The 27,989-nt window shown below is 38.2% G+C and overlaps 2 protein-coding genes across 2 annotated transcripts; both read left to right on the top strand.

Moving 5' to 3' along the window:
* Positions 1–3,825: 3,825 nt before the first annotated feature.
* LOC102789491 (low affinity immunoglobulin gamma Fc region receptor II-like) lies at positions 3,826–5,685 on the top strand. Its single transcript, XM_087832786.1, has 5 exons — positions 3,826–3,928; positions 4,149–4,193; positions 4,313–4,552; positions 4,635–4,880; positions 5,496–5,685. The coding sequence occupies exons 1-5, from the start codon at positions 3,826–3,828 to the stop codon at positions 5,654–5,656; spliced, it is 795 nt and encodes a 264-aa protein (XP_087688912.1). The 3' UTR covers positions 5,657–5,685.
* A 7,351-nt stretch (positions 5,686–13,036) lies between these two features.
* On the top strand, positions 13,037–14,961 carry LOC148103681 (high affinity immunoglobulin gamma Fc receptor I-like). Its single transcript, XM_087832787.1, has 7 exons — positions 13,037–13,067; positions 13,251–13,292; positions 13,514–13,774; positions 13,856–14,101; positions 14,255–14,407; positions 14,572–14,631; positions 14,873–14,961. The coding sequence occupies exons 1-7, from the start codon at positions 13,037–13,039 to the stop codon at positions 14,959–14,961; spliced, it is 882 nt and encodes a 293-aa protein (XP_087688913.1).
* Positions 14,962–27,989: the final 13,028 nt, after the last annotated feature.

Here is a 27,989-nt window from a genome sequence, read left to right as displayed (position 1 = left end):
CTCCCACAAAGATGTGTATGATTAGCTGGTGATGCTGAATTGACTCTATTTCTTAAACCTCTTTTTATATAAAAGAACATTGCAGGTACACTGTTTATTTACTTTTTTTCTCCACTGGTGCTTGCTTGTAATTTTATTACAACTTCTGTATAGTTAATAAACAGTAGCTTTACTGGTACTGCTTGTAAACATTATTTTAATTATTAGCATTATTAGACATCTGGTTTAATGGGTTGAGTTTAATTGGGTGATAATTACTAAGAAATGAACTTTACTGAGCATTAACCTTTTTTGTCTCTACGACTTCAGTCACAGCCTCTTAGGATGTTGTTTTGTTTTTTTTAGTTTCTTCATTTATTACAAAATCATATTTTACCTATTACTTATATATTATGTATTACTGCATATTTTTTACATTGAACTTCTTATGCTTGCATCTCATTGATTAAATTTATCAGCGATTTTCTTTAACTTCTTTTTTTTTTGCTGTTTAAAGTTTGAAATTAAAACCCCTGACGCCTAGCAGAGGGGGTCGTAACACGCTTTACCAACGCTTTTGTCTATATATTAAAGATGGCCATTCATCACCTTCACTCTCTACAACTCTTGTTCATAAAAACTACTGGTAATTAGTTCACCGTCATAGCCTTTGATCTTATACACAGGGGAATGCGATGTCGTCTACGCTAATTATTTCATCTGTGAAAATTTGTTTGTTGTGTTTATCAATTTTTTTAACAAGTCAATCCATTCAATTTTTAAAAAAACAGTAAACACACACAAAATCTATATAAAATTTGACTTGAATTTGACTGAAAACTTGACACCCCCAGCGGGGCATGCAGCCTCCAGCTCCTCTCAGGGCTGTAAGCCAAAACATGGAGTGGCTCCAAAAACAGATTCAAGCAGAGAAACAGAACTTTGAAGCAGGTGAGACCGGAGAACACTGAAGGTCTTTACCAGCTGTTTGGAATACAATGGAGTCCAGCGTCCAGGTGAGTATCGGGAGTCAGGAAACAACTGGGAAGACAAGAACACTAAGGTGAGTACACAGAATAATGAGCACTGCAAGAGACGTGAGGCCAAACACTAAAATGAGAACACACTAACATGATTATTGTCCCATACATAATTATAATTTCTATACATATATTATTATTATTATTATTATTATTATTATTATTATTATTATTTATTTATTTATTTTATTTTTTTATCACAATGTTTGATCATATGATTATTATTTATAGCTGAGTTGTGAAATATAATATTTTTATGACATGTCATAAACTTTTATTACCTCCTTTATTACTTCCTTTGCAATAAATAATTTGACACGGACATAATTCACTCGTTTGACACAAAGTATGTGGGGATTTCTCTTTTATCTCCCTGGGAGAAGATCTTGCAGTATTCGTGTTGCACGGCAAGAGGCAGAGTAGTACCGCTGAAACCATTATTGCAAATAATATTGTAATATTGTAAATTTATTGCAACAAACAAATATCCAGCTAGAAATGTACCAGACGGTTTATTTTTTCCTATGTTAATTTGATCCTATGTTTGGATAACAGTTTGCATTGACTGCCTCCATGTGGACTCTGTGTTAATACTAATATGTAGAAAGAATAATGCAAAATAATTTTGGGTGAAAGAAAGTGATTGATGTTGTGCTGAATAAATAGCTAAAAAGAAATCATGGTAGTTACAACATGGGTATGTTAAACTCATTTTTCTTCTAGGCCAGCTTACTTTGATCTTAACCCTTTAAGACCTACCATAGAACCAAGTCCGCCAGAGCTTATATTATATGTTTACATGTTGTAGTGCCATTTTTGGGAGCATTTCAAGTTGATATACATCAATACAACCATTATAGCCCAAATTTTAATAATATGTCTGCATTAAGTGCATAGTAATTACATAAATTGCAAAAAAAGTGCAATAAACTACAAAGAAATTGAAAATCGTTTTTGTTTTTTTAACATATATTTCTAGTTAGAGAAATTTAAGAGGCTTATCCCTCAAAACTGTAAATACAAAAAAGTTGCACAAAATAGTTTACAACAACAGGAAATGTATTTTAAGTGTCTTCATAGTTTTATTTTTGAAATACACCAATTTTTATATACTGCAGGAAAAACGAAAATAAATATTATACTGCAAATTTGCAAAAAAGCAGCATATGCATCAAAATAAACTCCAGCAGTGCAATATGAGTCCTAAGCATCCCAGAAACGACACAGAAAGTCATAAAGTCAAAGATAACTTTTAAAAACACCAGTACAGGCTCGCAAGGCCCTGATGGTAAAAAACTAAATTTCCGCAAAATGGCGTCACTTCCGGTTTCGGCCAGGTCATGGTGGACATGCGATAGTTCGCGCTGATGGACGTAGGAAGTGTTACAAACAGCTGATCGGATCGGCAAAGCGTGTTTCTGGAATATTATGTTTTTGTTGCTGCAAGCGCTTTTTATGCAGTTTTTGCAAAGCTTTATGTGGAAGGAAACTGACCTAGGACAAGCTGATGGCATAAGATGTAAGTACAACTCCTCCGGTTTCATATGCAAAAAAAAAATATTGCGCTAGCTTACGTGGTTGCAGAGCTACCGGGATTTAAAAATAGTTACGCAAAACAGAGCGTGCCCGCTCCGACCGGCTTGAAGTAGGTTGAATAACTGAAACTTCACTTTCTCTCAATGTAAAGTTTATTTAAGTGCACATTTAATTCCAGCAATATGTTCATAGAAGATAAAGAAGTTCAATTTCAAAAGCACATATCAGTTTTTCTACATGTTAATTTTTGGGCAGAACTTTGTGCCATCAGAAACTGAATTTGAATAAGTTAAATTCTAATTTGCATTTGTCAGATTGAATCTGAATTGTAACTTGATGATGATTTTTAAAACTGAATTTGAGTTAGCCTAATTTGAAATCCAATGTATTGGTTTGAAAATAATCGTCACTAAATTGAAATTGAATTTTATATTTTGAAAATGAATTCATTTACTTTCAAACTGTATTTCATCTTTTTAAAAATTTGCTTTCCAGTAATTTCAATTTCACTTCTCACCATTCAGTTTCAGTTCTAAAATTCAATTTCAGTTCTTAAATTCATTATTTGGGGATTTACATCTGGGTACTTCGAGAAAGCCACAGAGTAATCCAGCGCAGATTAATAGAACTACATTTTACCAGTGGACCCAATGTGTTATTGAGGGGAATCATCACAAACAGCATCTTGAGCTGGAAGTGGATTAAGACTTCAGAAGAATGTCCAGTGACCAGCGGATAAACTCTCGGGTTGGTAATAAATGTATTACATGTATCAGAACAAGCGTCATGTTAACAAATGATAGCCGTACAGTAATTTTTATGCTTATTGGGCTGCTTCAGGAGTCATTCATGCATGTAATAGACACGCTGTGTGAAAATTATCATTGCAAATAAAATGTCCAGTCTGCTTGCTGCAAAAGTATTTGTATTTGTACCTCTGTTTGATGTACTCATATGTCCATAAACAAGTATTCACACTGATAAGTGCAAGCAGCTTCACCACAAGTGTATGTTCATGATTTTAACAACAAGAAAAATGTCGTGTACTGGAATAAACCCGTTAGCTGTGCATTTTTTGTTTAAACAATGATACCACTCTGGATTTTATGCTAATACATACTTGTTCGCATGTTACTGTATTGTAGTAAAGTGAATGTGAGAAACATTAAATTATTACAAGTTGTATTAAAGGCAGCTTTCGTCTCTGATTTCACTCCAGTGAACTGAAACTGCAGTGTTACTAGACCAGCATTTTTGCTTCTTCTTTTAAATGCCAAGTGTTGCATCAGCAGCACGAATAAGCAAAACAGAAACTGAATGTTGTAACAATCTGGACGACATCATGGATTTTAGAGCTCTCTGCGTCAAACTCAGTGAGTACTTTCTCCACTTCCACATTAAAACTAAACTTTAATAAAGCTATAAGTTAATAATGTTTTAGAAAACTATGTGGTTTGAAAAGTTTCATCTAGAGGAAAATGCCAAATAACAAGTAGCTTTGTCAGCAGTTTTACATTTAAGTATTACGTATGGCGGTTATTTTTTTTTTGTTATTTTTCTTTTTTAATGTGTTGCCCGTTTTTGTCTTTTCAGTGATGAGTGTGATCATCCTGCTTTGTGCACATGATCAGAAAAGTGGTAAGTACCAGAAAAGTAAACTGACATGTACATTTATCAGTTTGTGTTTGGAACTTAAATTTGTGATTTGTGATATTCAAAAATAAAACTGAAGTAAATCTCTCCTTTTCTTCATCTAGATGCAGTTTCTCTTCATATCCTTCCAAACAGATTACAGTTCTTTGAATATGAGACAGTGACCTTTTACTGTGAGGGAGTTGTTTATTGTGAATTTGTGCATAAAGTCAAAGGCAAAATAAAAACATGTCCCAAAGGATCATCCTGCACCATCACAAATGTTTATCTAGATGACAGTGGGGAGTACTGGTATGAGAATGAAGAAGGGATCAGAAGCAACAGTGTCAACGTCTCTATCACTGGTATGTTTGCAGTGAGACAATATTTTGTGATTCATTTTAATCAAATTTTATTTTAAAAAAATATAAAACTCCTGTTATTCAGCTGGTTCTGTGATCCTGGAGAGTCCTGCTGTTCCTGTGATGGAGGGAGAAGATGTGACCCTGAGCTGCAGAAATAAGTTAACTCCCTCAGACTTCATGGCGGATTTCTATAAATATGGAGTCCACGTCAGGAACAACTCAACAGGAAGCATGACCATCCACAAAGTTTCAAAATCTGATGAAGGACTTTATAAATGCAGCATCGTAGGAGCTGGAGAATCACCAGAGAGCTGGCTCAGTGTCACAGGTGAGACAGTGAAGAGGTCGTGTTTTTCTCCTTTTTAATGCCGGTAGTAGTACAACTGTATCACTTGTCATTATACTAGAATTTATGGTGATTTTGTCTGACAGAAGAGAAAACAAAGAAGTGGGTTTGTGACTGACACATGAATCAGCTGATGATCGCTAACTGCTCACTATAGTCTCCTGCTTTGTGTGATTAAACAGACTCTTTTATTATAAAATAATTCAGTAATTTTCTTTTATCATTTACACAATTTTCTCTTCAGATCAGACATCATAAACCACTGTGAAAAAAATAATAATTATGTCATGGATAATAAACAACAAACAACAAACGGGATAAGAACTTTTGGACTACATATGGAGGAAAAATGTGCAGATATAATTTACATATAATTTTATACCATATCTCTTTAATTGTTCATTTGCTGGGCTTTTTAACAGTTTGGTAGTCTATGGGGGTAAATTCACAACTTAAATGGAGAATAGTGGAACTGCATTTCTGCCAGTTTTTCAGCCCTTGAGTTTGCCAGTGTTACATGTAGATATTAAGTAAATAACCAAGGTGAACACTGAAATAATTAATTAATTGTTTTTATCTGCTCAATCAATCACACAGAGACCAAGACAGACCCCTCGTCACAGCCTGGCTGTCATATTTACCTCGTCTTACGGACTGTGTTCACCATCATAATGGTGGCTCTGCTGTTGCTGCTTGTGGGACTTCTTTGCTCTGGGAAAATCAGAGCCACAACACCTAATTTAAACTCAATCTCATGAAATTGCAACTGCTATGATACATGAAACAGAGCAGGCAATGGTTATTATGAGTAACACAAATAGACAATAGAAAGTTGTCCTCCATTCTTCATTGATTGATATATTAAACAATCCAAATATACCATGTATTGTTTTGTAATTGAAATAGATGTGTCCATTTGCATTATTTGCATGTCTATTAATTGTTATAAACATGCGCGTATTCAGTTAGATAAACCTGACAAACCGTGTTGGACAAACCCACATAGTGTTGGATTCAAATGCTAACAAAAGCAATTGTCTGTTATTTAAAATTTTAACTTAAATAAACTTGATCCATGTGCTTTGACTTTTTGTAAGTGTATGAATGCTGTTACCTTTTAATCCAGTTATATAGAAATATTTTCTTTTACTTGTTCTCTGTTAAACTCTATTAAATTATATATTTCTCACTCCCTCCCGTCTTGCGCAACCCACACATACACAATCACACACACACCAAAGTCAACCTCTTAGGTTCAATTTGGTTTTCTTTATATTGCGCCAAATCACAGTAACAGTTGCCTCAAGGTGATTTATTTGAGGCCTGTCTTCAGATTCATTATTATGTTCTACATGTTCTTATGCAGTATACTGGTTAACTTAAGCATATTTATAATTAATATACCTGGTTATATTCTGATCAGTATTAAGCAATTGAGTATACTTAATCAGTACTACAACCACATATACATCATGATTCTATCAACAGTCACAACATTTAATGCTATTTCTCTGATTCAGGATCACGTGTATGTGTTCTCGACACAATAAAAATAAAAAATAAAAACTACATGTAAAACTCTGCGCTCAAGTTCCCTGGCTGTGTGTGAGTTTGAACTTACAAGTACAAATGTTGACCCAATTTTCCCTTTCTTTCAGCTGATTGGTCAATGTCATGTCAATCACAAATGTAACAATCCAATCAGAGAACAGATGGATTTGGCTGTCGGAGAGGTGGCTTACTGAGCTTCTGGTCCTAATTCACACAAATTCTCATCTATGGACGCACAAACATAACATTTTTGGATATTGTGGTTTACGAGGTTACAAAACTCAGTTCACAACTACGCATTTGATGTACAAGTACAACATATCTATGACCACAATTTAAACCCATAGACAGAGGACAGCCCGTCTTTTTTTTTTTTTTTTTTTGTGTCCCGTTTGGATCTTTAGCCATCAGAATTGTTGTCTTAAGGCCAAGAAAGATGCCAAGCGGATTTATTTTACCAAGTGAATCATCATGGCCTTGCCATATTGGTCCATTTGATTGACTTTTATTATAATTGTGTATTTATTTTATTTTCGGTTGTTACAAACGGGACAGACATGACTGGGGGATAGGACAGGGAGAAAGAATGAAAGAAAGAGAGGGAGAGAAAGAAAAACAGAGGGGGGGAGGGGAGACGGTGAGAAAGGGGGGAAGAAAGAAAGAAAAACAAACAAAACACCTGGATCACCTGTATGGAGATAAAAAAAAACAGAAGAGAAAGCAAACAAAAAAAGAGCAACATAATAAATACAGCACCATCACAATAAACTAGCTAGCAGTAGATAACAGTAGATACTAAATATTAAACGATATTGTGCAGCACGCAAGATAGACAGCGCACAATGTGCTTTGAGGCAGCAGCCAAGAAAGGTGTAGTCCGCGTCTGTGAACACCCGTGTGTACACCTGTGTGGATCAGCATGCTTGTATTCCAAAGGTTTCTCCATGTAACGATTTACTAGGGAGTGTGGGGAGCCATAGCCCAGTCCCCCAGGGCATGAAGCAGGTATGGAGGAGATCCAGGCCCCAGACATCCAGAGGCCCCAGAGTACGAGAACCCAAGGAGGACCACCAAAGGGGCAACCGTGCAACCCTCCCCCAGGGTATGAAGCAGGTATGGAGGAGAGCCTATCTTTAAACACCCTGACTAAAGTGTGGTCGTGTACCCAGACAGCAGAAGTGGTGTCTTTTTTCATGCTGCAGCAATATCTATTAGAAAGCCAAAATACAATGCAGCCAAAAAATATCATGTGCTTACATTTGTTTGGCAAAACTTTATGAAAGCAGAAGTCATAAGCTGAGTCAGAGTTTTTCCCACTTCCACTTAACATATAACCCTGATAAACACGTGCAAAGTAGCCACATACTGCTACATGTCTGTCAACACTTTTTTGTGGCTGGTTTGCGGACATAAGTGACCTGTGACTTACTTTGCACTGAAATGTGTGTCTCCACTATCACATATTATTTTCATTTACTATGTTAGAGAATAAAAACAATTTTCTATTTTAGAAAAACATGGCCACAAACAAATACGCAAGTCTCTTCACTACTGTTTCCAGCTTCAGTTCAAAAGTGGTGTGTTTACTGGGATCAACAAAAGCTTCATCACAAAATGTGGATGGACTTTTTAAATATGGAAAACAGATGAATGATGAACTCATCAGTGTTATAAAGCAAGCACGAGAAGGTGCAGGTTAAATGACAACAGCTAGTATTGTAGGTGGGTGAAGGAGCCATGATTACATCCCTCTCTGGTCTGTGGATGGAAAAAAATAAGATGTAATCTGCACAATGAGGAGGTTAAGCTACAGAAAGCTAGAAACACCATTTTATACTATACTGTATTTCTTTAGTTGTTCACAAGTTGTAATTTTAACAGTTTGGACTTGCAGGACATGCATGAGGAAATACAGTTTCTGGGAATTTTCACCCCTTGATTTTTATTTAATTTCTGCTATCCCAGTCAGTTGGAGACTCAACGCACAGAGTGAGACATGTTCAGAGCCCACCTGTTATATTTACCTCATGTTCAATCTTTTGTAAATGTAACTTTCATGATATAGGAAACTGCAGCAAACGATGATTAGTAGCACAAACAGATTATTTCTATAAGTAAAAGCATTTGGTTTAATTAAATGTAGTTTTCTTTATATAGCGTCAAATCCTAATAACAGTTGCCTCAAGGTGATTTATAATTTTTTATTCTTTACTAAAAACCAAAATAGGATAAATTTGAATTGACAAAAATTAGTTGTCTTGTTGGTATTTCCTGCATCTTTGTTTGTGTACGTGTTAAATATTCAAGGCTTTGTGTTTTGGTTTTTTTTGTTGTTTATTTTATTGGTATTCTACATTTTTCAACGTTTATCCTCAACCTCCTGTTTTCTTTTGATAATAGTTTGTTTTATGTTCACATGTATATTAAACACAAAGAATACAAACTGCTTCTCTTTAAGAGGTCTACTCTAGCTCAAGGTTGTGAGTTACAATAGTTACATATGGGATGCTTGACAAAATTTGATTTCCCTTGCCTTTCTGTCTTTACCACCGGCACACACTCAACTCTGGAGTTCTGACATCCAATGTAACTGTAACGCAGGAGGTGCAAGGGAAAATTATGTTTACTCAATCTCCATTAATGATTTTATTTAATCTGAAACATACGTAAACAGTGTTGGGGAGTAACGGAATACATGTACCGCCGTTACGTACTTAAAATACAAAATATGAGTAACTGTATTCCGTTACAGTTACCGTTTAAAAAGGTGGTATTTAGAATACAGTTACTTTGTTGAAATAAATGGATTACACGGCGGTACTTCCCTGTTTCATATTGTGGCGGGTCAGGCCTGTTTGGGTTTTGTTTGACAGCTACGTTCTGTTGTTCCAGGCGGCAGTGTTACGGTTGCCATGGTTACAGGGTGACGCTCTCTCTCTGCGTGTTTCCTGGGTGAGAGAGGCCTTTTTGTTGTTGTTGTGCTAAGCTAATAGGCAGAATGCTACAGGTATAGCTCTAAAGAATGTAGCATCATAGGCAGTGTAGTCCATGCTGCAGGGAGAATGGACTGCCATACACGTTATGTGTCTGTGAGCGAGGGAGGGAGAAAAAGGAAAAGTACGAGCTGTCATCGAGCAAAAACGGGAGCTGGAAGCATGTAAATATAATAATAACCACTGCAGCCAAGAAGAGTGCCTGACGAGCCCAGTTGTAAGTAAGCTATTAAGACTCGACTGTACACCGTGTTCGTGTTTTCCTCCGAAACAATAAGTTCCGTTGGAGCAGCCTTTCAACGCCTCTCTCTGTCTCTCACTAGCAAAGTGACCCAGACAACAAAGTAAAGCTAGTTTTCGGCTACGAGCCCGACACAGAACCCACCGTATTAGCCAGAGGTCCCTTTACTACGGTTCGGAGCCGCAGACCTTCAGTAACAGTAATAAATCACAGCAATAGTACATTCATGTAGCTGTAAACAGCATGATAATATATTAAGTAATCCAAAGTATTCAGAATACGTTACTCTCATTGAGTAACGTAACGGAATACGTTACAGAATACATTTTAGGGCATGTATTCTGTATTCTGTAATGGAATACATTTTAAAAGTAACCTTCCCAACACTGTACGTAAACACACACTCCCACATGCTCATACACTGCAATATAGCAATGATCTAAAAAAAATTGGGATCAGACAAAATTCACTCTAATGATACCTCCTGTCTTCTCTCTCTTGCGCTAAGTGATCACACAGACCATGTTTGCTGCAAATTAGTTCAATACTGTGTCATTTACATTAATTTAAATGTTTCCTCTTCTATCAAGCAACTGAATAAGTGACTTTAATAATGCCCATTAAATACCAAACAATATTTCCTACTCATTATTATTTTAAACATTGACAGAAATCACAATACACAGATATTTTAATGGTTTTAAAGATGGTATCAGGCACATGTACACACTGTCAAACTTGTAACCTTTTTGTGCCCGAAAATAAATCTTGCAATATTTCATGACGACCAGCAGATGGCAGAGTTGGGTAAAAATGAACAAATTTTAGCCCAACTGCCATCAATAAAAATAACTCACTGGAAAACTAAAAACAAAAGTACAGACTGTACTTAAGTAGAACTACAGATACTGATTCACCTTCTTTACTCAAGTGAAGGTGAAAAAGTAGAGGCTCTAAAAAGTACGCAAAGCAAGAAAGTAAAAGTAGCCCCATAAAAAAACATTTCCATGAGCTATTTTTATGCAGAACTACCTGCACATTGTGCTAATGTAATGTGCTGGAGCCACTATAGGGCAAAACGCATGGTACACCCTTGACAGCTGTACAAACAGATACTTACAAATAGCTCTGACAGCACTGAGCAGCTCCTTCAGTGGCTGTGGCACCCACGATGTGGGATGGAGAAATTTCGCAGGTCTTTCCTCCCCACTGCTGTCAGACTCAAACAACAAAGACTTCAACTGATCAAACACACACATCCACACATGTGCAATAGCAATGACACTAAGTGCAATACTCTTTTCTGGCATCGTTGTATTATACTCAATTGTATATAGCATTTGTATTCTATTTTATTGATTATATATAGTATTTTATTCTATTCTATTCTATTGTGTACGGTATCTTATTGATATCTTATTCCAGTGTTTTTCTGTAATTTTTCTAGGCAACTTTTCACTGTCCACAGCTGTAACAAAACAAATTCCCCACACGTGGGACTAATAAATGTTATCTTATCTTATCTTATCTCTGTTGCCTGTATTGTAAAGAGTTGGGATGATAAAATAAATTTAATGTTGGCCATATTATATTTAGATTATATTACCAAAATGTGTCTCTATTCTCATGAAGGATGTTAGTTCACTTTTGTTTACTAGCTCATCTTAAAATTACTGTTGGGTAAGCATGACCCATGATCTCTCCACCTCAGATACATCACAAACCAATAAAAGAAAATCTCACTAAAAGTAAAAATAAGATGCAATTAAGATTTCTGCCTTCATTTTCTTTGTTTTTTTCTTTTTTCCAGTCCTGTCCAGCAGTGTAACAATCAGAATTGTTGTCTGAAGGCCACAGAAATGCCCAAAAGATTTATTTCACAAGTGGATCATTTTGGCTGTTGCTTTACTTGTCCACTATCCATATTTTATTAGAACTGAATTGGGTTTTGGTTTATTTTGAGTTATTAAAATCACACAAGATGAGGAGAAGGAAAAGAAGAAAGAAAAAAGAATCAGGAAGAAAGTTAACAGAAGCTTGACCTCCAGCTGAAAAAAAAACCATTCGAAAAAAGCAACACAGCAGGAAATCCACAGAAACAACCAACATATGTATAAGTAACCGTAAATAAGAAATATTAAATGTTATTGAGCAGAATACAGTATTATTAATACATGACATGTTTAGAGTCAGCAGCCGACCAAGATCAAGCCCAAGCAACACGTTCTCACTCCCAAAGCGTAATATTTTACGCTAGGTGACAAATCGTCAACATATTACGTTTTCGGCTACCCACCACGTTCCTAAATGACGACCTCGGAAAAATGAGGAAATATGAGAACCGTATGGACTCAATCTACACATGTGCGCTCTTTTTCTTCAAATCGCTTAGAAACACGCTATTTAACATAATTAAAGTCCTGGTTAAGGTCACGAATAAGGTTATGGTTAGGGCTAGGGATAAGGTTAGGTTTAGGGCTGGAATACAGGGCTGGAATACAGGGCTGGAATACAGGGCTGGAACGTCTATTACCGCGGGAGCGTCATTGCACTGGATTTCAGCCATAACCCGCCGCGTACCATAAGAACGCCGAAGGTCTCCTTTTGCGTTCCACAGGAACGCAGCGGGACGTGACAAAACGTCGGCATGTTACGCCTCGGGAGTGAGAACGGGCTGGCCCAAGAGTGTGTCTGTCCAAGCCTGTTTGTACACCTGTGTGAACATGTGAGTGTTAAGTGTGCTTGTGTTCATAAGGTTTCTCCTTTTAAGTATCTAATAGTAGGTGTGGGGAGCCACAGTGTTGCCCTCCAGGACATGAAGCAGGCATGGAAGGGACTCAGGCCCCAGAAATCCAGAGGCCTCCCAGACCAGGAGGATAACAGCAGGGGCAAAGCCCTCAACAGGTAAAATGGAGAGGTGGGCACCAGCACTACAGGTGAGGCTGAATAAACAGACTGTCTGGACTCCGTTCAGGGTGCCCACCCCCAAGGCCCTATATGTATGACAGTAGGGGTGAGAGGACAGATAACAACAGTGATATAAATGATGAGGATTTGTTTATTACTGTCACAATGAAAACCATGTGTTAACGTGCTGATGCATGAAACTAAGAAGGCAGACATGATATACTGTATATGCAATGACTGCAAGTTGTATTAAAAGCAGCAGTTTGTTTTCTCCCCTTTTACAGTGATCTGAAACTGCGGGTAACTTTAATGTAGCATAGCTTATTCAAATACTATTTTTAAATGTTTAGCATCGCTTCAGCTGCAGAAAGAAGCCACACAGGAAACTCCCCCTGCTCACCGACTTAGCATTTGTCAGGTGTGCACATAGTCAGCAGCAAGACAGCATGGAGGTCAGAGCTCTGTGCATCAAACTGTGTAAGTACTTTATTCTTTTTCTACATTAGAGCTAAATTATAAATAGTTTAGTAAATTTAATAATGAGGTTTAGATGTAATACTTCCAAAATCTTTTCTAATTTAGTTGTGCCATCCTGAGATGTTATTATTGCACTGTAGGCCTCAATAATTTGTATAATCTATCTCTTTTTTGTCTCTTCAGTTATGACTCTTGTGGTCCTTTGTGCACATGGTCAGAAAGTTGGCAAGTATCAAAAAATTGCTTGTTGATATGGATGTTGTTTAGTATTTTGTGTTTTGTGGACCAAATATATGAAAAGTAGGAAAAAAGTATTCTTTTGTGATCATGTATATAAAGAGTTATGGTGCACATTTTCAGTTCATTTTCCTTTTTTCCTGAAATGTTGTTTTCTCTATATTTAGGTAAAGCTCATCAGTGAGTCTTTTCGTTTGTTCTTTTCTCAGATGCAGTGTCCTTTCGAATCAGTCCAAACAGACTGCAGTTCTTTGAATACGAATCAGTAACATTTTACTGTGATGGGGTCCTTTATTGTCAAGTTGTTCATAAATTCAAAGGGAAAATAGAATCATGTAACAAAACTAACATGAAAACACCAACAGGATCATACTGCACCATTTCAAATGTTTATCGAGAGGACGGTGGAGAGTACTGGTGTGAGACTGAAGGAGGGAACAGTAGCAACAAAATCAACATAACTGTCACTGGTATGTTTACAACAAGGTAACAATATTTTGTGATTTTAAATTATTTTATTGTCACATGACTCACAGACTTGTGTTATACAGTTGGCTCTGTGATCCTGGAGAGTCCTGCCATTCCTGTGATAGAGGAAGGAAATGTGACTCTGTGCTGCAGACACAAGATGGCTTCTTCCAACTTCAAAACTGATTTCTATAAATATGGACGTCTCATCCATAATAGCTCCACAGGAAACGTAACAATCCACAGAGTTTCCAAGTCTGATGAAGGACTTTACAAGTGTGGCATTTCGGGAGTTGGAGAATCATCAGAGAGCTGGCTCAGTGTCAGAGGTGATTTGAAGCCTTTATAACCTTCCTGTTGTGTTGTCTGATTGTCCGTCCCTCAGGTTTTTAGAAGCTTTTAATGCCATATGTAATGTTTTAAACATCATCTCAGTATAAGGAAGCTTGAATTAACATTTTATCTTCTGCTTATTTTTTTAGCTTTTAATCTTTCAGCAACTAATCCAGACATTTACAAAGATACAAGACCTTTAACCTGTGATGCCACACCTTGGATCATTTCCACTACTGTATTCGGTGCTCTGTTGTTGTTGGTGGGACTATACCACTTTGGCAAATGTTGCTGGGAGAGAGGTAAAAAAAATAACCCAATTGCTGCTACCGAAATATTTTACATGGATTACGTTTATTATGCGGTTAAGTTTATTTGGTGCATAATGTTTGAAAAAATGTTCATTTCTTTCTCGCTGGCTATGTTGATACAGTTTATTTTATTATTCTTTTTTTTTACCATTCAGCAAATTTCTTCTGTCCATCAACAACAGTCAATGGTTCAAGCTCAGCTGACGATCAAACAGGTCAGAACACAAACTCTGTGGCAGTGTTGTTATTATACCATGAAACTGAAGGAAACTGGAAGATATATAATTTGAAATAGAAATGCTCTTATTGATTATTTGGATATTGTACTGAAGTTATACTGAGTTTATTTTTTAATTAATTTATTTTTTGATAGGCTAAGGTTATAGACTATTTATTAAGCTAAGTAAGAGTCTGTGCCTGTTTTCATATATTTTGCTAACTTTTGTTATTTTACAGCTTCCACAGCGGCCACTATTGTGAATCCAGTCAGAGAAATGTATGCTGTTATAAGAAAAAAAAACAGGAAGAACAAAGGTATTTTATAAAACATTTTTAAACACGTCAACATCATAAAGTGATGTCTCTAAATTGACAAGCAGACAATCATAATTAGTTTTCTTGTTGCTATTACCTGCATTTTTGTTTGTATTGTATCTAATCATTTATAAATTTGGAGATTTTAGTGATAATTTTCAACGTGTAGGATATTTTTATTTGCTTTGTTGAGTGTTATATAAAGAACAACCATGTTTTCTCTCCTTTATGCAAAATATTGAGTAGGAGCCAGAAAATTATACCATAGCTTAGCACACAGGTAATCAATTAAAGGGTTGTTTGTTTGTTTGTTTTTACCTCAGAGTCCTGCTAGCAGCAGGTAACATAACGGACTGATAGGAATGGTATTGATTTTCATTTCTAACTCTGAATGAGAGATTTTCCTAAAATTTCACATGAAATTGAATGACCACAGTGAATGATAACCAGGCTGTCAAATATGGGTCCAGAATATGGGTCTAGTGACACTTACCCACAAGTTGCAACTCAATTTAAAAAAAATCATTGTAATGGGTGATCCACCTGGGGACTCACTCAATGCTCATGTGTCCATAAGTGCACATGGCACCAGAACACCCTAGGCCTCAGGTCAATGATCAACTTTGTAATCGTATCATCAGATCTACTGCCATATATTGGAAAGTTGCGTAAAGAGAGGTACTGAGCTGTCAACTGATCACCACCTGCTGATCAGGTGGATCACACTGTGGGGGAGGAAGCTGGACAGACCTGGGGTGTGTTGGGAATGCCTAGGAGATGCCCCCATCCCTACGATCTTCAACTCCCACCTCCATCAGAGCTTTGACAGCATTCAAGGGACATTGGGGACACTTAGGCCAAGCAGAACACAGCTCAGGCAGTGGTTTGAGTGGCTGGACTTCGGAGAGGCCATGGAAAAATACTTTCGGACTACCTTGAAGAGATTCTGGTAAACCGTCAGACAACTCAGGAGGGGAAAAGGTAAAGTGTGGGTGGAGCGCTGCTGACTTTGACTGAGGATATTCTCGGGCTGTGGAAGGGATACTTTGTCAGTCGGATTACCTCCTTACTCCCACTGACACATCTTCCATAGGGAAAGCAGTGTCTGGGATAGGGGTGACAACTCACTGAAGCAGTTAAACAACTCCTCGGTGTCAGAGCTGCTAGGTTGGATTAGGTTCACCCTGAGTTTCTGAAGACTATGGATGTTGTAGGGCTCTCTTGATTTACACACCTCTGCAATGTTGCATGGAGATCATGGGCAGTACCTATGAAGTGTCAGACCGGGTGGGGGTGCTTCAGAACTTCAAGAAGAGGGACTAGAAGGTGCCAGGGTGCTGGAAAGGAGAATCTGTCCATTATTTGAACATTTGATTCAGGAAGAGCAATGCAATTTTTGTCCAGGTTGGTGGAACACTGGACAAACTCTTTACGCTCTCGATGATACTTGAGGGTGCATGAGTTGGCCCAACCAGTCTGCATGTGTTTTGTGGACTTGGAGAAGGCATTCGAACCATGTTCCTCAGGATGTTCTATGGGAGGTGCTTTGCTTCTTATATAACTGTTGTTAGTGCTTTCCGGTGTCCCATCTGCTTTATCTGTTTACAGCTCTATAAATACCATTACGTGAAAAAAAGCTAATTGTGGTCAACCATTAATCTGAAAATGTCACATTACTTTATTTTGCAAAACAGATGTAAATGCAAGTTTGTTGGCAGTGGTGCAAAGTTTGATACTGAGCATGTCTCTAACTTAGATGTAGTCTTGTACTCAGAAATACAATTTCTGTTCAATATAGTCAAAGAAAATTATGTGGCTTTCTACTTTTGTTTGACCACACTGTGTGAAAGCAGAAGTCATAAACTGAGTGTTAGTGACACTGCGATGATGAAGAAATGGTTATGAGACGTACTCAGTTTCTCTGTGCTTCCCTTTAATTAATTACAGTAAAATTATACTGGTCCACTGGTTCCCGCACCCATATTAGTTTCTGGGGTGGGGACAGCTGGTGTCCAGCCATCACCTGCTCCCCAGATGAGGGCAGCCATAACCCAGTTCATTCCTGCGCCTGTACATGTTCCTCATGCAGGGGCAGCTGGTGTCCAGCTACTTCTTGCGCCTTTCCCTGTTCCTAGTGTCATGGTGCCCGTCCCTCTCTGGCTGGCTCATGATGGCTGCAGGTTTTGTTTATGTTTTGTTCTCTTTCACTCTCTCCTGCCTGCCTGGGTGGAGCTCGTTATGGGCTCTTGCTCTTGGCCCGCGCACCTGTGCTGATTGCCACCACCTGTTAACCCTTTAAAACCGGTCAGAGCGGGCACGCTCCGTTTTGTGTAACTATTTTTAAATCCCGGTAGCACTGCAACCACGTAAGCTAGCGCAATAAATTTTTTTGCATATGAAACTGGAGGAGTTGTATTTACATCTTATGCCATCAGCTTGTCCTAGGTCACAGTTTCCTTCCACATATAGCTTTGCAAAAACTGCATAAAAAGCACTTGCAGCAACAAAAACATAATATTCCAGAAACATGCTTTGCCGATCCGATCAGCTGTTCATAACACTTCCTATGTCCATCAGCACGAACTATCGCATGTCCGCCATGACCTGCCCAAAACCGGAAGTGACGTCATTTTCGCGGAAATGTAGTTTTTTACCATCAAGTCCTCATGAGCTTATACTGGTGTTTTTTAAAGTTATGTTTGACTTTATGACTTTCTGTGTCGTTTCTGGGATGCTTAGGACTCATATTGCCCTGCTGGAAATAGTTTATTTTGATGCATATGCTGTTTTATTGCAAATTTGCATTATAATATTTATTTTCGTTTTTCCAGCAGTGTATAGAAATTGGTGTATTTCAAAAATAAAACTATGAAGACACTCAAAATAAATTTCCTGTGGTGGGAAACTATTTTGTGCAACTTTTTTGTATTTACAGTTTTGAGGGATAAGCCTCTTAAATTTCTCTAACTAGAAATATATGTTAAAAAAACAAAAACGATTTTCAATTTTTTTGTAGTTTATTGCACTTTTTTGCAATTTATGTAATTACTATGCACTTAATGCATGCATATTATTAAAATTTAGGCTGTAATGGTTGTATTAATGTATATCAACTTGAAATGCTCCCAAAAATGGCACTACAACATGTAAAAATATAATATAAGCTCTGGCAGACTTGGTTCTATGGTAGGTCTTAAAGGGTTAATGTTCAGTCCAGGGTGCTCTATAACTATTTAATTCTCTGGCACGGAGCAGTTAGTTGTGGGAACGTTGAACTTCCTGTGTTTCTTCTCTCACCTCTTTCTTAGAAATCGCTCTTTGTTTACTCACCTGTTGAACTAACCTGTGCTCTCTATATATAGATTTCACTGGACCTTGTGACGGACCCTCCCTTGTGATTCCTGTGTACGGCAACATGAGTGGAGATCTGGATGAGAGTGGCTGAAGAGGAGTGAGTGTGTGCAGAAGAGAAGTGGTGGTGATGGTGCTGAAGAGGAAAGGGGTCAACAGTGAGTTGACCCAACTCACTGTTTAAATATATTTATAGCACTGTGGTTCACCCCTTATCTAAATAAACTGTCACCTTTCTGCTTGCCAGAACTCTGTCTGTGTGTGAGACTGTCCGTTAGCAATGACACCTATGCTGAGGCTAGCAAGAAGCAAGCCCATCCCTCCACCCATACCTGTTTCTCGGGTAGGGACAGCTGGTGTTTAGCCAGTCCCAGAACCCAACGAGAGGGCTCCGTGCTGCTGGCCGCACGGCCGACCCGAACTGCTCTGTGTAGGCCACTGGCTACGTGGCCAGGCCCCTAAACCTCTTGTTCTTTGTTTGGAACTCTAATGCTCCTAAAGACCCTGTGTTTTTGTGTTTTTGGACTTTGTTTATTATTGTGGTGATATGTTTTTCTTATTATTTATTTGGTATTGTTTAGTTTCCTTCTACTTGTAGTTTAATCATGTGTATTTCTAGTTCTTAGTTACTTGTTTATTTGGTCTGTTCTCTTTCGTGTCCTGTTTGTCTTGGTCTTGCCTCTGTGTGTCCTCCCCAGAATCTCCTGTGTTAGTTAGTTGTACCTCACTGTAAAGTCTGTCTTGTCACCATGTTTTTTTTTCATCTGTTTCCCATTCATGTCTCTGTGTGTCTGTCCGGTTTCTGTCATGCTGCTTGTCCCTCACTGACTCGCCCCCATTTTGTGTCTTCGTGGTCTTGTGTCTGTTTCCTCCATCTGTTTTCTGTATTTAGACAAACTGCATCTCATGTGTTTCTTGTGTTTTATTATTTGTTTTATTCTGACAGTCTTTTGTTGTGTGCACATGTTCAGTTTTGCTTCCCCTGTCTCATCAGTTAGATTATGTCCATCAATCTTCCGCAGGTGTTTTCCCTCTGCCCTGATTCCCTCTTGCGTATATATGGTCTTTCTCTCTCTCTCCATCCAGTGTCACAATCTCGTTCTTGCTGCATATGCCAGTTAAATTATTCAAATTTAACTTATAGCTTATAATATAAATGTAATATAAATATGTTACAATATAATACAAATGTAACTTAAATTAATTATTCAAATAAAACTGATTCTGAGTTCAATTCAGCCTTTGACTCTCTCATATTGGGTCCACAACTCTTCCTGCTAAACACAGCAGAAGACAAGTTTGCACTGAAATGTGTGTCTTCACTATAAAGCATTGTTTTTATCTTCTGCAGTAGAAGATTAAAACAATCGTCTATATGTATCAGAAAACACCAACTTTTATGTATGTATTCAAATAATTCTGACATTGCTTGAAATAGTTATGTGGATCTCTTTTTTCGCTGCTTCCAGCTTCAGTTTAAAACTGGCTGTAGAGTAACTGTTTGATTAAATAAAAAAGCAGAAGAATAATGAACCCATTGCTGCTCTAATCCAAGCATAAGGTGAAGGTTAAATAACTACAAGTTTCACTGAAAGCAGCATCAGACTGTCTTTGTGTCAGATGACCTACCACAACAGCACCTCTGGTTCTCTGAAAACTATTTAGATTCTTTCAAATTAGTCACACAAAGAGAGTCTGTTGGTCTGCAGCAAGACATCATGGAGGTCAGAGCTCTCTGCATCAGACTGTGTGAGTACTGTCTCCATTTACACATTAAAGCTAAACTATAAAGACTTTGGTAATGTGAAAATGTTGTAACATTTGATTTTTAGTGGCACATTAGAGATGTAACAAATACCATTTTTAGCTGCTGTGTATCACTGTCACAACAGCGTTTGTTTTCATTCAAAGGCTTTATGGCTTTAATACCTTCCCAGTTCAGCCCTGGGCACGACACGCAGTGAATTAATCTGAGAAGGTGCACCAAAAAATAAATGGCTGCGCCAGTGGTGCACATCGCAAATCAGCTCGCATAGACGCATTAAGTTGTGCCGCTGACAGTATCTTAGCTAACAACCCCAACTACCAGATTCAACTTGTAATTGGCTAAAAATAACTTAGCCTACTGGTGAGAGGGACGTTGTTAGCATTCCACATTCCGACACTTCAAAAGCTTCAGGAGCTTTCCGCTCATCACAGCATCAGCACCTCGGAAATACACGGATACATTTGTAGACTCGAGACAGAATTCACAATGCGTGTTTGGGACTTTCAGGTGTATGGATCAATGTTTTATTTTCTGAACAAACCAGAAATGATTTGAGCAGCTGGATTTGTCTCGCATTAACTGGCTGAGTTAATGCCAGTTAATGCAACATCGAAGCAGCTGGAATCCATAGCTGTGCGTGTTCATGGAGCTGCATTTTCACCTGCTGGACATCACTACCTGACAAGTTTAACTGTCTTCAGAACATTGCAGAGGCCTTATTGACAGTATTTGGCTCTACATATCTGTGTGAGCAGATTTTCTCTCACATGAAGAGTGTCCTCAGGTAGCCGTCTGAATGCTGGACACTTGGAGACCTGTGTCTCTGAGTGGGAGACCAGAGATCACATTGATCACGTTTATTTTTCTTATTGTAAGGCAGTGACTGGAATAAGTCACAAGGTGTCGCTGTTGAGCTGCATATGTATGGTAGATCTAAGCAATTTTGACCAATTGTCCTCTGCAGGACACCGTAGTTCAGATTTCTCGTTCGCGCACCATCTTGGTTCAGTGTTTACTGTGATTTGCGAAGGGCCAGCAGCAGAGTTGGAGTGGTGTTTGCCCCAGCATCTGAATAAAGGTCCGAGCCACAAATTGAATGCCTGTGTCCGACTGGTCTCTCTACTGTGCACCCCAATCCAACACAAACTTACACAACGCAGAGTCCGGGGTGTAGGGAGGCCCCTGCACTGGTTGGGTTACATTATCATTGTTGTGAGGAGACCATAAATAGCATTTGTATTTTCTGTTGTACAGTTCATTTGCTGTTATGGAGTTCTTGTTATGGATAAAAAGTGTCTTTTTTTTGTTTCAAAATAGCTGATAACTATTCGCTGGTAGTTGCCAACATCTGCAAACAAATATAATTCTATAAAGTGGTTCTATATAGGGTGTAACTGTTCATATAGAGTGTTTTATTTATTGCTAATGCAATCATATGGCACACTGACTTCTGAGGAAATTTTAAATCGCCATCAGAAAGGTTGCGTACCCCTGGTCTAGTGTCTAAATACACAAATTTCTGTAGCAGGGACCTTGAGTCTAAATATCAAAAATATACGAACAGTTAATATAATTTATGTTTGTAGCCTGTATGATAATTATTAACCCTCTGGGGTTGCCGGACGCGCCGGCGCGTCAAAATCACATGACCAATTTAAGACGACACAGCTACAAGATGCAGCGATTCAGAGTCTCCATTTCAACTTGGGTCGAAAGTGCAGACTTCAAACTATATACCAGTTTTTGAATTGTGTCGATGTTATGATAAAAAATACACGCAATGTTTTTTTCTGAACAAAACAGTGGTGTTTACAGCGGGAAAAGCGGGAAGAACAGTAAAAATGGTGTTTTCTACAGACAGCACTAGCAAACGAGTGAAATAAGAAAAAGAAAAAAACACCCCTTCCCTATTGGTGTTAGAGTTTACCATGTCAGCCAATCAAAAAAAAAATGATAAGGCAACATGTGACATTTGGTTGTTTAGGAAGAGGGGACGTTTTTAGGAGTGACACCCGCGACGGAAAGCGGGCGAGTGAAAGACAGAGAGAGAGCGAGTTTTCATATGTGAGACATTAGTGATGTTTAGCGTGTTTGGAGGCTGTAGTTAGTGTTGTGTAGTTATTGTTTTGTATTGTGTGTCAGTTACACTGCTGAATAGTGATGGGTAGATGAGGCCTCATGAAGCGTTTCAGCACATTCCCCAAACTGTATCAATACTGTGTCGACACAGTGTTGCTGTTTTGCTTCATACTGACACCTGCTGGACATTAAATATCATTGCAGGCAACTTACTCGAGACTCACAACAGACACTGATTCAATGGCCTAGTCATACGTGTATACACTGTAAGGTATTGTATTTTCCATGGAATCATTTTATATCTTTTATGTTTCAAATATTGTAGACATCTGGGGTGGCTGTAGCTCAGGTGGTAGAGCAGGTCATCTACTGATCGGAAGGTTGGTGGTTCAATTCCTGCTTCCCTAGTCTGCATGCCAAATATCCTTGGGCAAGATACTAACCCCAAATTGCTCTCCGATACATCCATCGGAGTATGAATGTGTGTGAATGTTAGCTATGAAACACTTAGAAAAATGTGCTTGTGCGAATGGGTGAATGCACAAGTTGTGTAAAGCACTTTGAGTGCTTAGATGAGTAAAAAAGCGCTATATAAGAACCAGTCCATTTACCATCTTTAAAATATATTGTGAATGACATTAAGTGAAAATTAAAATGAAAGCATTGTGAATATAATACTACCCATTTAAATGTAATTGACTCAGAGTTTATTGTAAATTTCTATCCAGAAAAATAAGTTCATCCATTGTTTTTGCATTCAGTCTATTGCGGTTTTTTTTTTATTTTTGACACCATTTCCCCAACTTTGGAAAACTCACAGCCACAGATGAAGCTGGGGTACACAGAAGCTGTAAAGCCAGGTGGAAAAGGTTCTGATAAGATGTCTTCCTATTCCCCCAGTACGTTAAAGGATCCTCTGATCTTGGAATGTTTCTCTCCGACACTCTCCACAATACTAAGGGGTTGGCAGTCCTTTATAATAAAATTCAGGACTGCCTGGTCCAGAACATTCTTCCTAGATGCTTGATTTCAAAATAATAAAACACATATTAATTTAAAAAAAAAAAAAAAGACGATGAAGCTGTTCAGTGTCGATATAGGCCTACCTGTGTTCATTGTCAGTGTTTGTCTCCTCATTATCATGTTTGGCTCTGTAATGCCTAAACACTGAGAAGGTGTTCTGATAGATTACACTGAAACAAAGACAGACAAACTATTACCTTATTTCCAGATAAAAGATCAAAATGATTCCACACAGCAGAAACTTCTTCTTTCGGGCTCCATTTTGTTATGTAGAGATGTGTATTTTTTTTTTTTTATCTTTGCAGTAATTTTGTGGTTTTTTGGTGGCGACTCATTCCGTTGGCAGATACGGAACCTTTTAAACACAGCTTGGCGCGTTGGTAATGAGCGATACAGCGGCTGTATCGATCACGTGACTTTTTCTTAAAGTGACGCACGCACCGATACAGGCATCACTAGGTGAGCTTGATACAAGCCAGATAACTCCCAGATTTACGAGCACCTTAGTCCAACAAACACGACAATAACGACGGCCCGCTTGCATGTTCTACAAAAAAACAAAGCTTTGTTGTGTATCTGACGGACAAACACCAAACCAGTTCTACATCTCTGAAGTTGCACAATTTTTACAAACCAATTCTGGTTCATCTGTTTTACTCAACAATCAGCTTTGCCCCTTCTCATTCTCCGTTGCCACCATGCTTTTTCAGCCATGTGCGTATGAAAACAAAGAAACATTTTACCCATATTCTATCGCGATATTTCATTTTCTTATCGTTGCCTAACATTGTACCGGTATTACCGTGAACGGTATAATATGGCCAGCCCTATGGTCAGCTGGTTTCCTTATCCGGGGAAACACCAAGGCGTTCCCAGGCCAGCCGAGAGATATAATCTCTCCAGCATGTCCTGGGTCTGCCCCAGGGCCTCCTCCCGGTGGGACACGCCTGTAAAACCTCACCCAGGAGGCGCCCAAGAGGCATCCTTGTCAGATGCCCGAACCACCTCAACTGGCTCCTTTTGATGTGGAGGAGCAGCAGCTCTACTCTGAGCCCCTCCTAAATGGCTGAACTTCTCACCTATATCACTCTATAAAGGAGAGGCCAGCCACCCTTCGGAGGAAGCCCATTCGATATTTTTTCGATACAAAAAATGTTCATGCCTTTTTAATTTGTCATTTATTAAAATTATAAATATATATTTTAACTCAAAAGTACAGTTTTTAAATTTAATGTTGCTGAAACAACAAAGTAATAAAAAAATAAATCTATCTGATCTAGAAATCACTCATCTTTGGAAAAGAGAGTTTATTACAGAGAAATGTCTCTTTCCAAAATAAAAGCTATACTATACGCTTCTTCTGGGCTATATTCTCAGCAGCATATTAAACATATCAGGTCCCCATAAGTAGACTCATGTGGTAACGGCTGTCTAAATGACTCGGGTAAAGTTTGTAGCATGCGTGCTCGTTGTTTTTGTCTGCTTCCACTTGTCTTTGCACTAGGATGATGTCGGCGTAAATGTGCAGTCATATTCGTTGTGTTCCCACTAGTGCTGTCAGCGTAAATCTCGTTGAAATGACGTTAACGCGACAACACGGCAAATCTCCATTAACGAGCTACCGCGGATCGCCCCGTGTGTGGCGCTGGACGGCCAACACGTTAACGAGCTAACTGCGCTAACACAGTAGTTCCCACCTATGTAATTGAGCACTGCGTGGCACATCCGACATACTGTTTTACTTTTGTCCATGACGCGCTTACCTTCAGGGTCATACGTCACATGAAAACCAAAACAGTTCCAAAGGCTAGATCTGAATGAGGGTGGGGGAGGTTCAATTTGCCATGTTGCAAGGAGAGCTTAACTTCTGTCTCGCTAGCTTCTCCTGCTCTCAGTGAATCTGCGTTCGACTACTCTGCCTAGGCTGCACTGTCGAGCGCAGATCCACTGAGTGCTCAACACAGACAGCATCGTCAGAAGGAAAGTTGATAAAATAAATTAAAAATTTTGTATTGTTCGATACATATGCGTACCGAACCGAAAGCACTGTATCGAACGGTTCAATATCGATACGAGTATTGTTGCACCCCTAATATGTATGTATATATATGTATATACATATATAACTATACCACACACACTCATCTGCAAAGATGAGTAGAATCCTGGTTTGCCACCCTCCTGGGTGGAGCGATACGTCTCTGGAAAAACAAACCCACTGGATTTACCTTCCAAACGTCGTTTAAGTATCCAGCTGTCTCTCGCACTATGTCCCAACAAAGTAAAAACACAACTGGAGAATGGGATGCAAGGTAAGCAAATCCCAACAAGTCTGTAACTGTGAAAACCTTCACACTTAGGAAAAAACTTCTTATTCCCTCCGGTACTCCATGCACTCAGTGCTCTGCCTTGCTGGCTATCTGCTCTGCTGCAGTTCTTCTTCTTGCCGCATAATGCAGTGCAGGACAACTTTAGCACCATCACTGCCCTCTTTTGGATATAATTGGTACTGCATACATTAAACATTAAAACTGGTTTGAACTGCAGTGGTTAACCTTGAGAGAGTTTCATATGTATATGTTTCTAGGGAATTTAACGTTTGTAGAGAATACTCCTTCAGCTGTGTTTTCTGCAAACTCTGCAGGATACACATCTCTTCATAAACTGTCTGCATCACTTCCTTTTTCATCAATATATTTGTGTTTTAGTGGGTGTATGACGAGTGCTGGATCTTTCAACTGGCTGATCTTCTCCTCCAGAATATTAGTCCTGTGAAATTCGATGGTTCGATGGAAATTCATCATATGATGCAGAACCCGTTGCTTCATCGCTTACAGATGTACTGACTGCTGTGTTTGTTAGAGGAAATGTAATGGATGTGATGACCAGACCATGTTCTTCAAACTGGAGGCATGGTTCATGTATTACAGTCATCAAAATGACAACCCAGAGGCGCTACAAGGTAGAGTCCAATCAGTAACCTCAGATGAGTCCAATACATCTTCATCAGCATTCCTAAAATCTGATGATGGGATCATGACAGTTTGAGAAGCTTTCTTTGTGTCCAAGTTGAAAGCAGCACATTGCAAGTTGCCAGTTCTCAAGAGTGTGGGCTCTCCAGACCTACCATGCATTTGGATTTCTGAACACAACACATTTTATGTTCTTGCAATAAAAAATAATAATCTAATCTTTTTTATGTTTGTACAGTATATGATCACATTCGTACAATATAATATTTATATTGTAAGAGCATGAAAGTTTTTTTTATAACATGATAAGTATGTATATTGTAATAACGTGATATTATGTTGTTGAATGTGAAAAATATATTGTACAATCATGAAAAGCGTATTGTTCGAACAAAAAGGTTTTCTCATTACAATGCGATATAGCTCTTTTTTTCTTTGCCCTGGGTGGCAGCTCTCCGCTTCCATAAAGAATGGAAATGAGATCCCATAAATCTTCTCTATGTACACACAGGTGGCATGACACTGCCTAATTTGAATAAACAGCTGCTTTTAATTACAGGCCCTTTGAACACTGTCAAATCTAATGAAGTGAATGAAACATAGACATTAAAAATCTCTAACACTACATTTTCCACATTGTTCACAGTCCAATGTGCATGTTATATTCTGTCACATCTAAAAACTGAATCTAAACCAGTTGCATCAATTAAACAAACTGCTTATTAGTTTTGGTTTGGGTGAAAATAAGATTTCTATTTTCACTACATAACGTCTCCACATGGTTAGAAAATGCAGATGTACCTGTTAAACTGCTCTGTGAGCCAAATTGTGAAGCACAATTTGCTGCTGTAATTTACATTAAGTGCCACCTAATGATTCATGCAAAAAGCTCACATAGTTCTACTGCTGTGTCAACTGTGAGCACCCTGAACACTAGCATCGCAGTTTAGAGTCAATAGCAGTCAGTTTGGAGACGTGAACTAGAGGAAACAATTCAACCAAAAGGTGCTCTTTAATATCTTTCATTATAGTGCCTTCTTTTTCATACATATTTAAGCTGTTGTGTATCTTTTTAAACTAATGCACTGGCATAAAAAAAAGATGACTCTTGAAGATTTGGGGGAATTTTAGATAATTCCTTCTGACAGCAGCACAGACAAAGGATGCTCTGCCATAAATTATTCTGTGTTAACTATAAATTACTTAAATTTTTTATAACTGTTATCCACTGTACAGATGTTTTTGTGCTGCTTTATGTGTGATCAGATCAGACATCTTGTTAATACTTGCTTGTTGATTAGGTAGATGTAAGAACTTTGACTGGGATTACATAATTATATTATATCATGGATAAGGGATACAGTGTGTTTTGTATTGGAACATACACTACCAGTCAAGTTTGGAGACATCTTCTCATTTAATGGTCTTTCTTTATTTTACATTGTAGATCTTCCAAGGTTCAAGGTTCTTTATTTGCCACCTGCATAGTTGTAAAATGTCAGGCTACACACAGTAAAATGTAGCCTGACATGCTCCTCAACATGTGCAAAAATGGGGGGGGGGGGGGGTAGAGGAAGAACATTATATATATAGAGAGAGAGAGAGTATATACATTGGGTGAATGTGCAGTAGTAGCAGCAAGCAGGTGAATTCTGTACATTAATATGAATAGACATCTGACTATTTTCAGATCTTCACTGAAAGCATGAAAACTATGAATGAAAACCTGAATTTATTTCATAATTTTTTTGTTAACTACATAACTCAAAACATGTTTTATATTTTGTATTCTTAAAAATGACCACCCTTTTCTTTGCTTACTGCTTTGCACACTCTTGGGATTCTC

This window comes from Neolamprologus brichardi, chromosome 3 (genome assembly GCF_056152115.1).
Source record: "Neolamprologus brichardi isolate AB-2024 chromosome 3, ASM5615211v1, whole genome shotgun sequence".
Taxonomy (NCBI): domain Eukaryota; kingdom Metazoa; phylum Chordata; class Actinopteri; order Cichliformes; family Cichlidae; genus Neolamprologus; species Neolamprologus brichardi.
Note: the sequence above shows the minus strand (reverse complement) of the source record. Positions and strands in the feature narration are given on the sequence as shown.

Excerpts from the sequence above, each read along its gene's own strand:
- LOC148103681 (XM_087832787.1), top strand. The coding sequence starts at position 13,037 with ATGGAGGTCAGAGCTCTGTGCATCAAACTGT. Across the intron at positions 14,102-14,254 it reads GAGCTGGCTCAGTGTCAGAG|CTTTTAATCTTTCAGCAACT; the intron begins GTGATTTGAAGC and ends TTATTTTTTTAG. Across the intron at positions 14,632-14,872 it reads CTCAGCTGACGATCAAACAG|CTTCCACAGCGGCCACTATT; the intron begins GTCAGAACACAA and ends GTTATTTTACAG.
- LOC102789491 (XM_087832786.1), top strand. The coding sequence starts at position 3,826 with ATGCCAAGTGTTGCATCAGCAGCACGAATAAGCAAAACAGAAACTGAA. Across the intron at positions 3,929-4,148 it reads AGCTCTCTGCGTCAAACTCA|TGATGAGTGTGATCATCCTG; the intron begins GTGAGTACTTTC and ends TTGTCTTTTCAG. Across the intron at positions 4,553-4,634 it reads TGTCAACGTCTCTATCACTG|CTGGTTCTGTGATCCTGGAG; the intron begins GTATGTTTGCAG and ends CCTGTTATTCAG.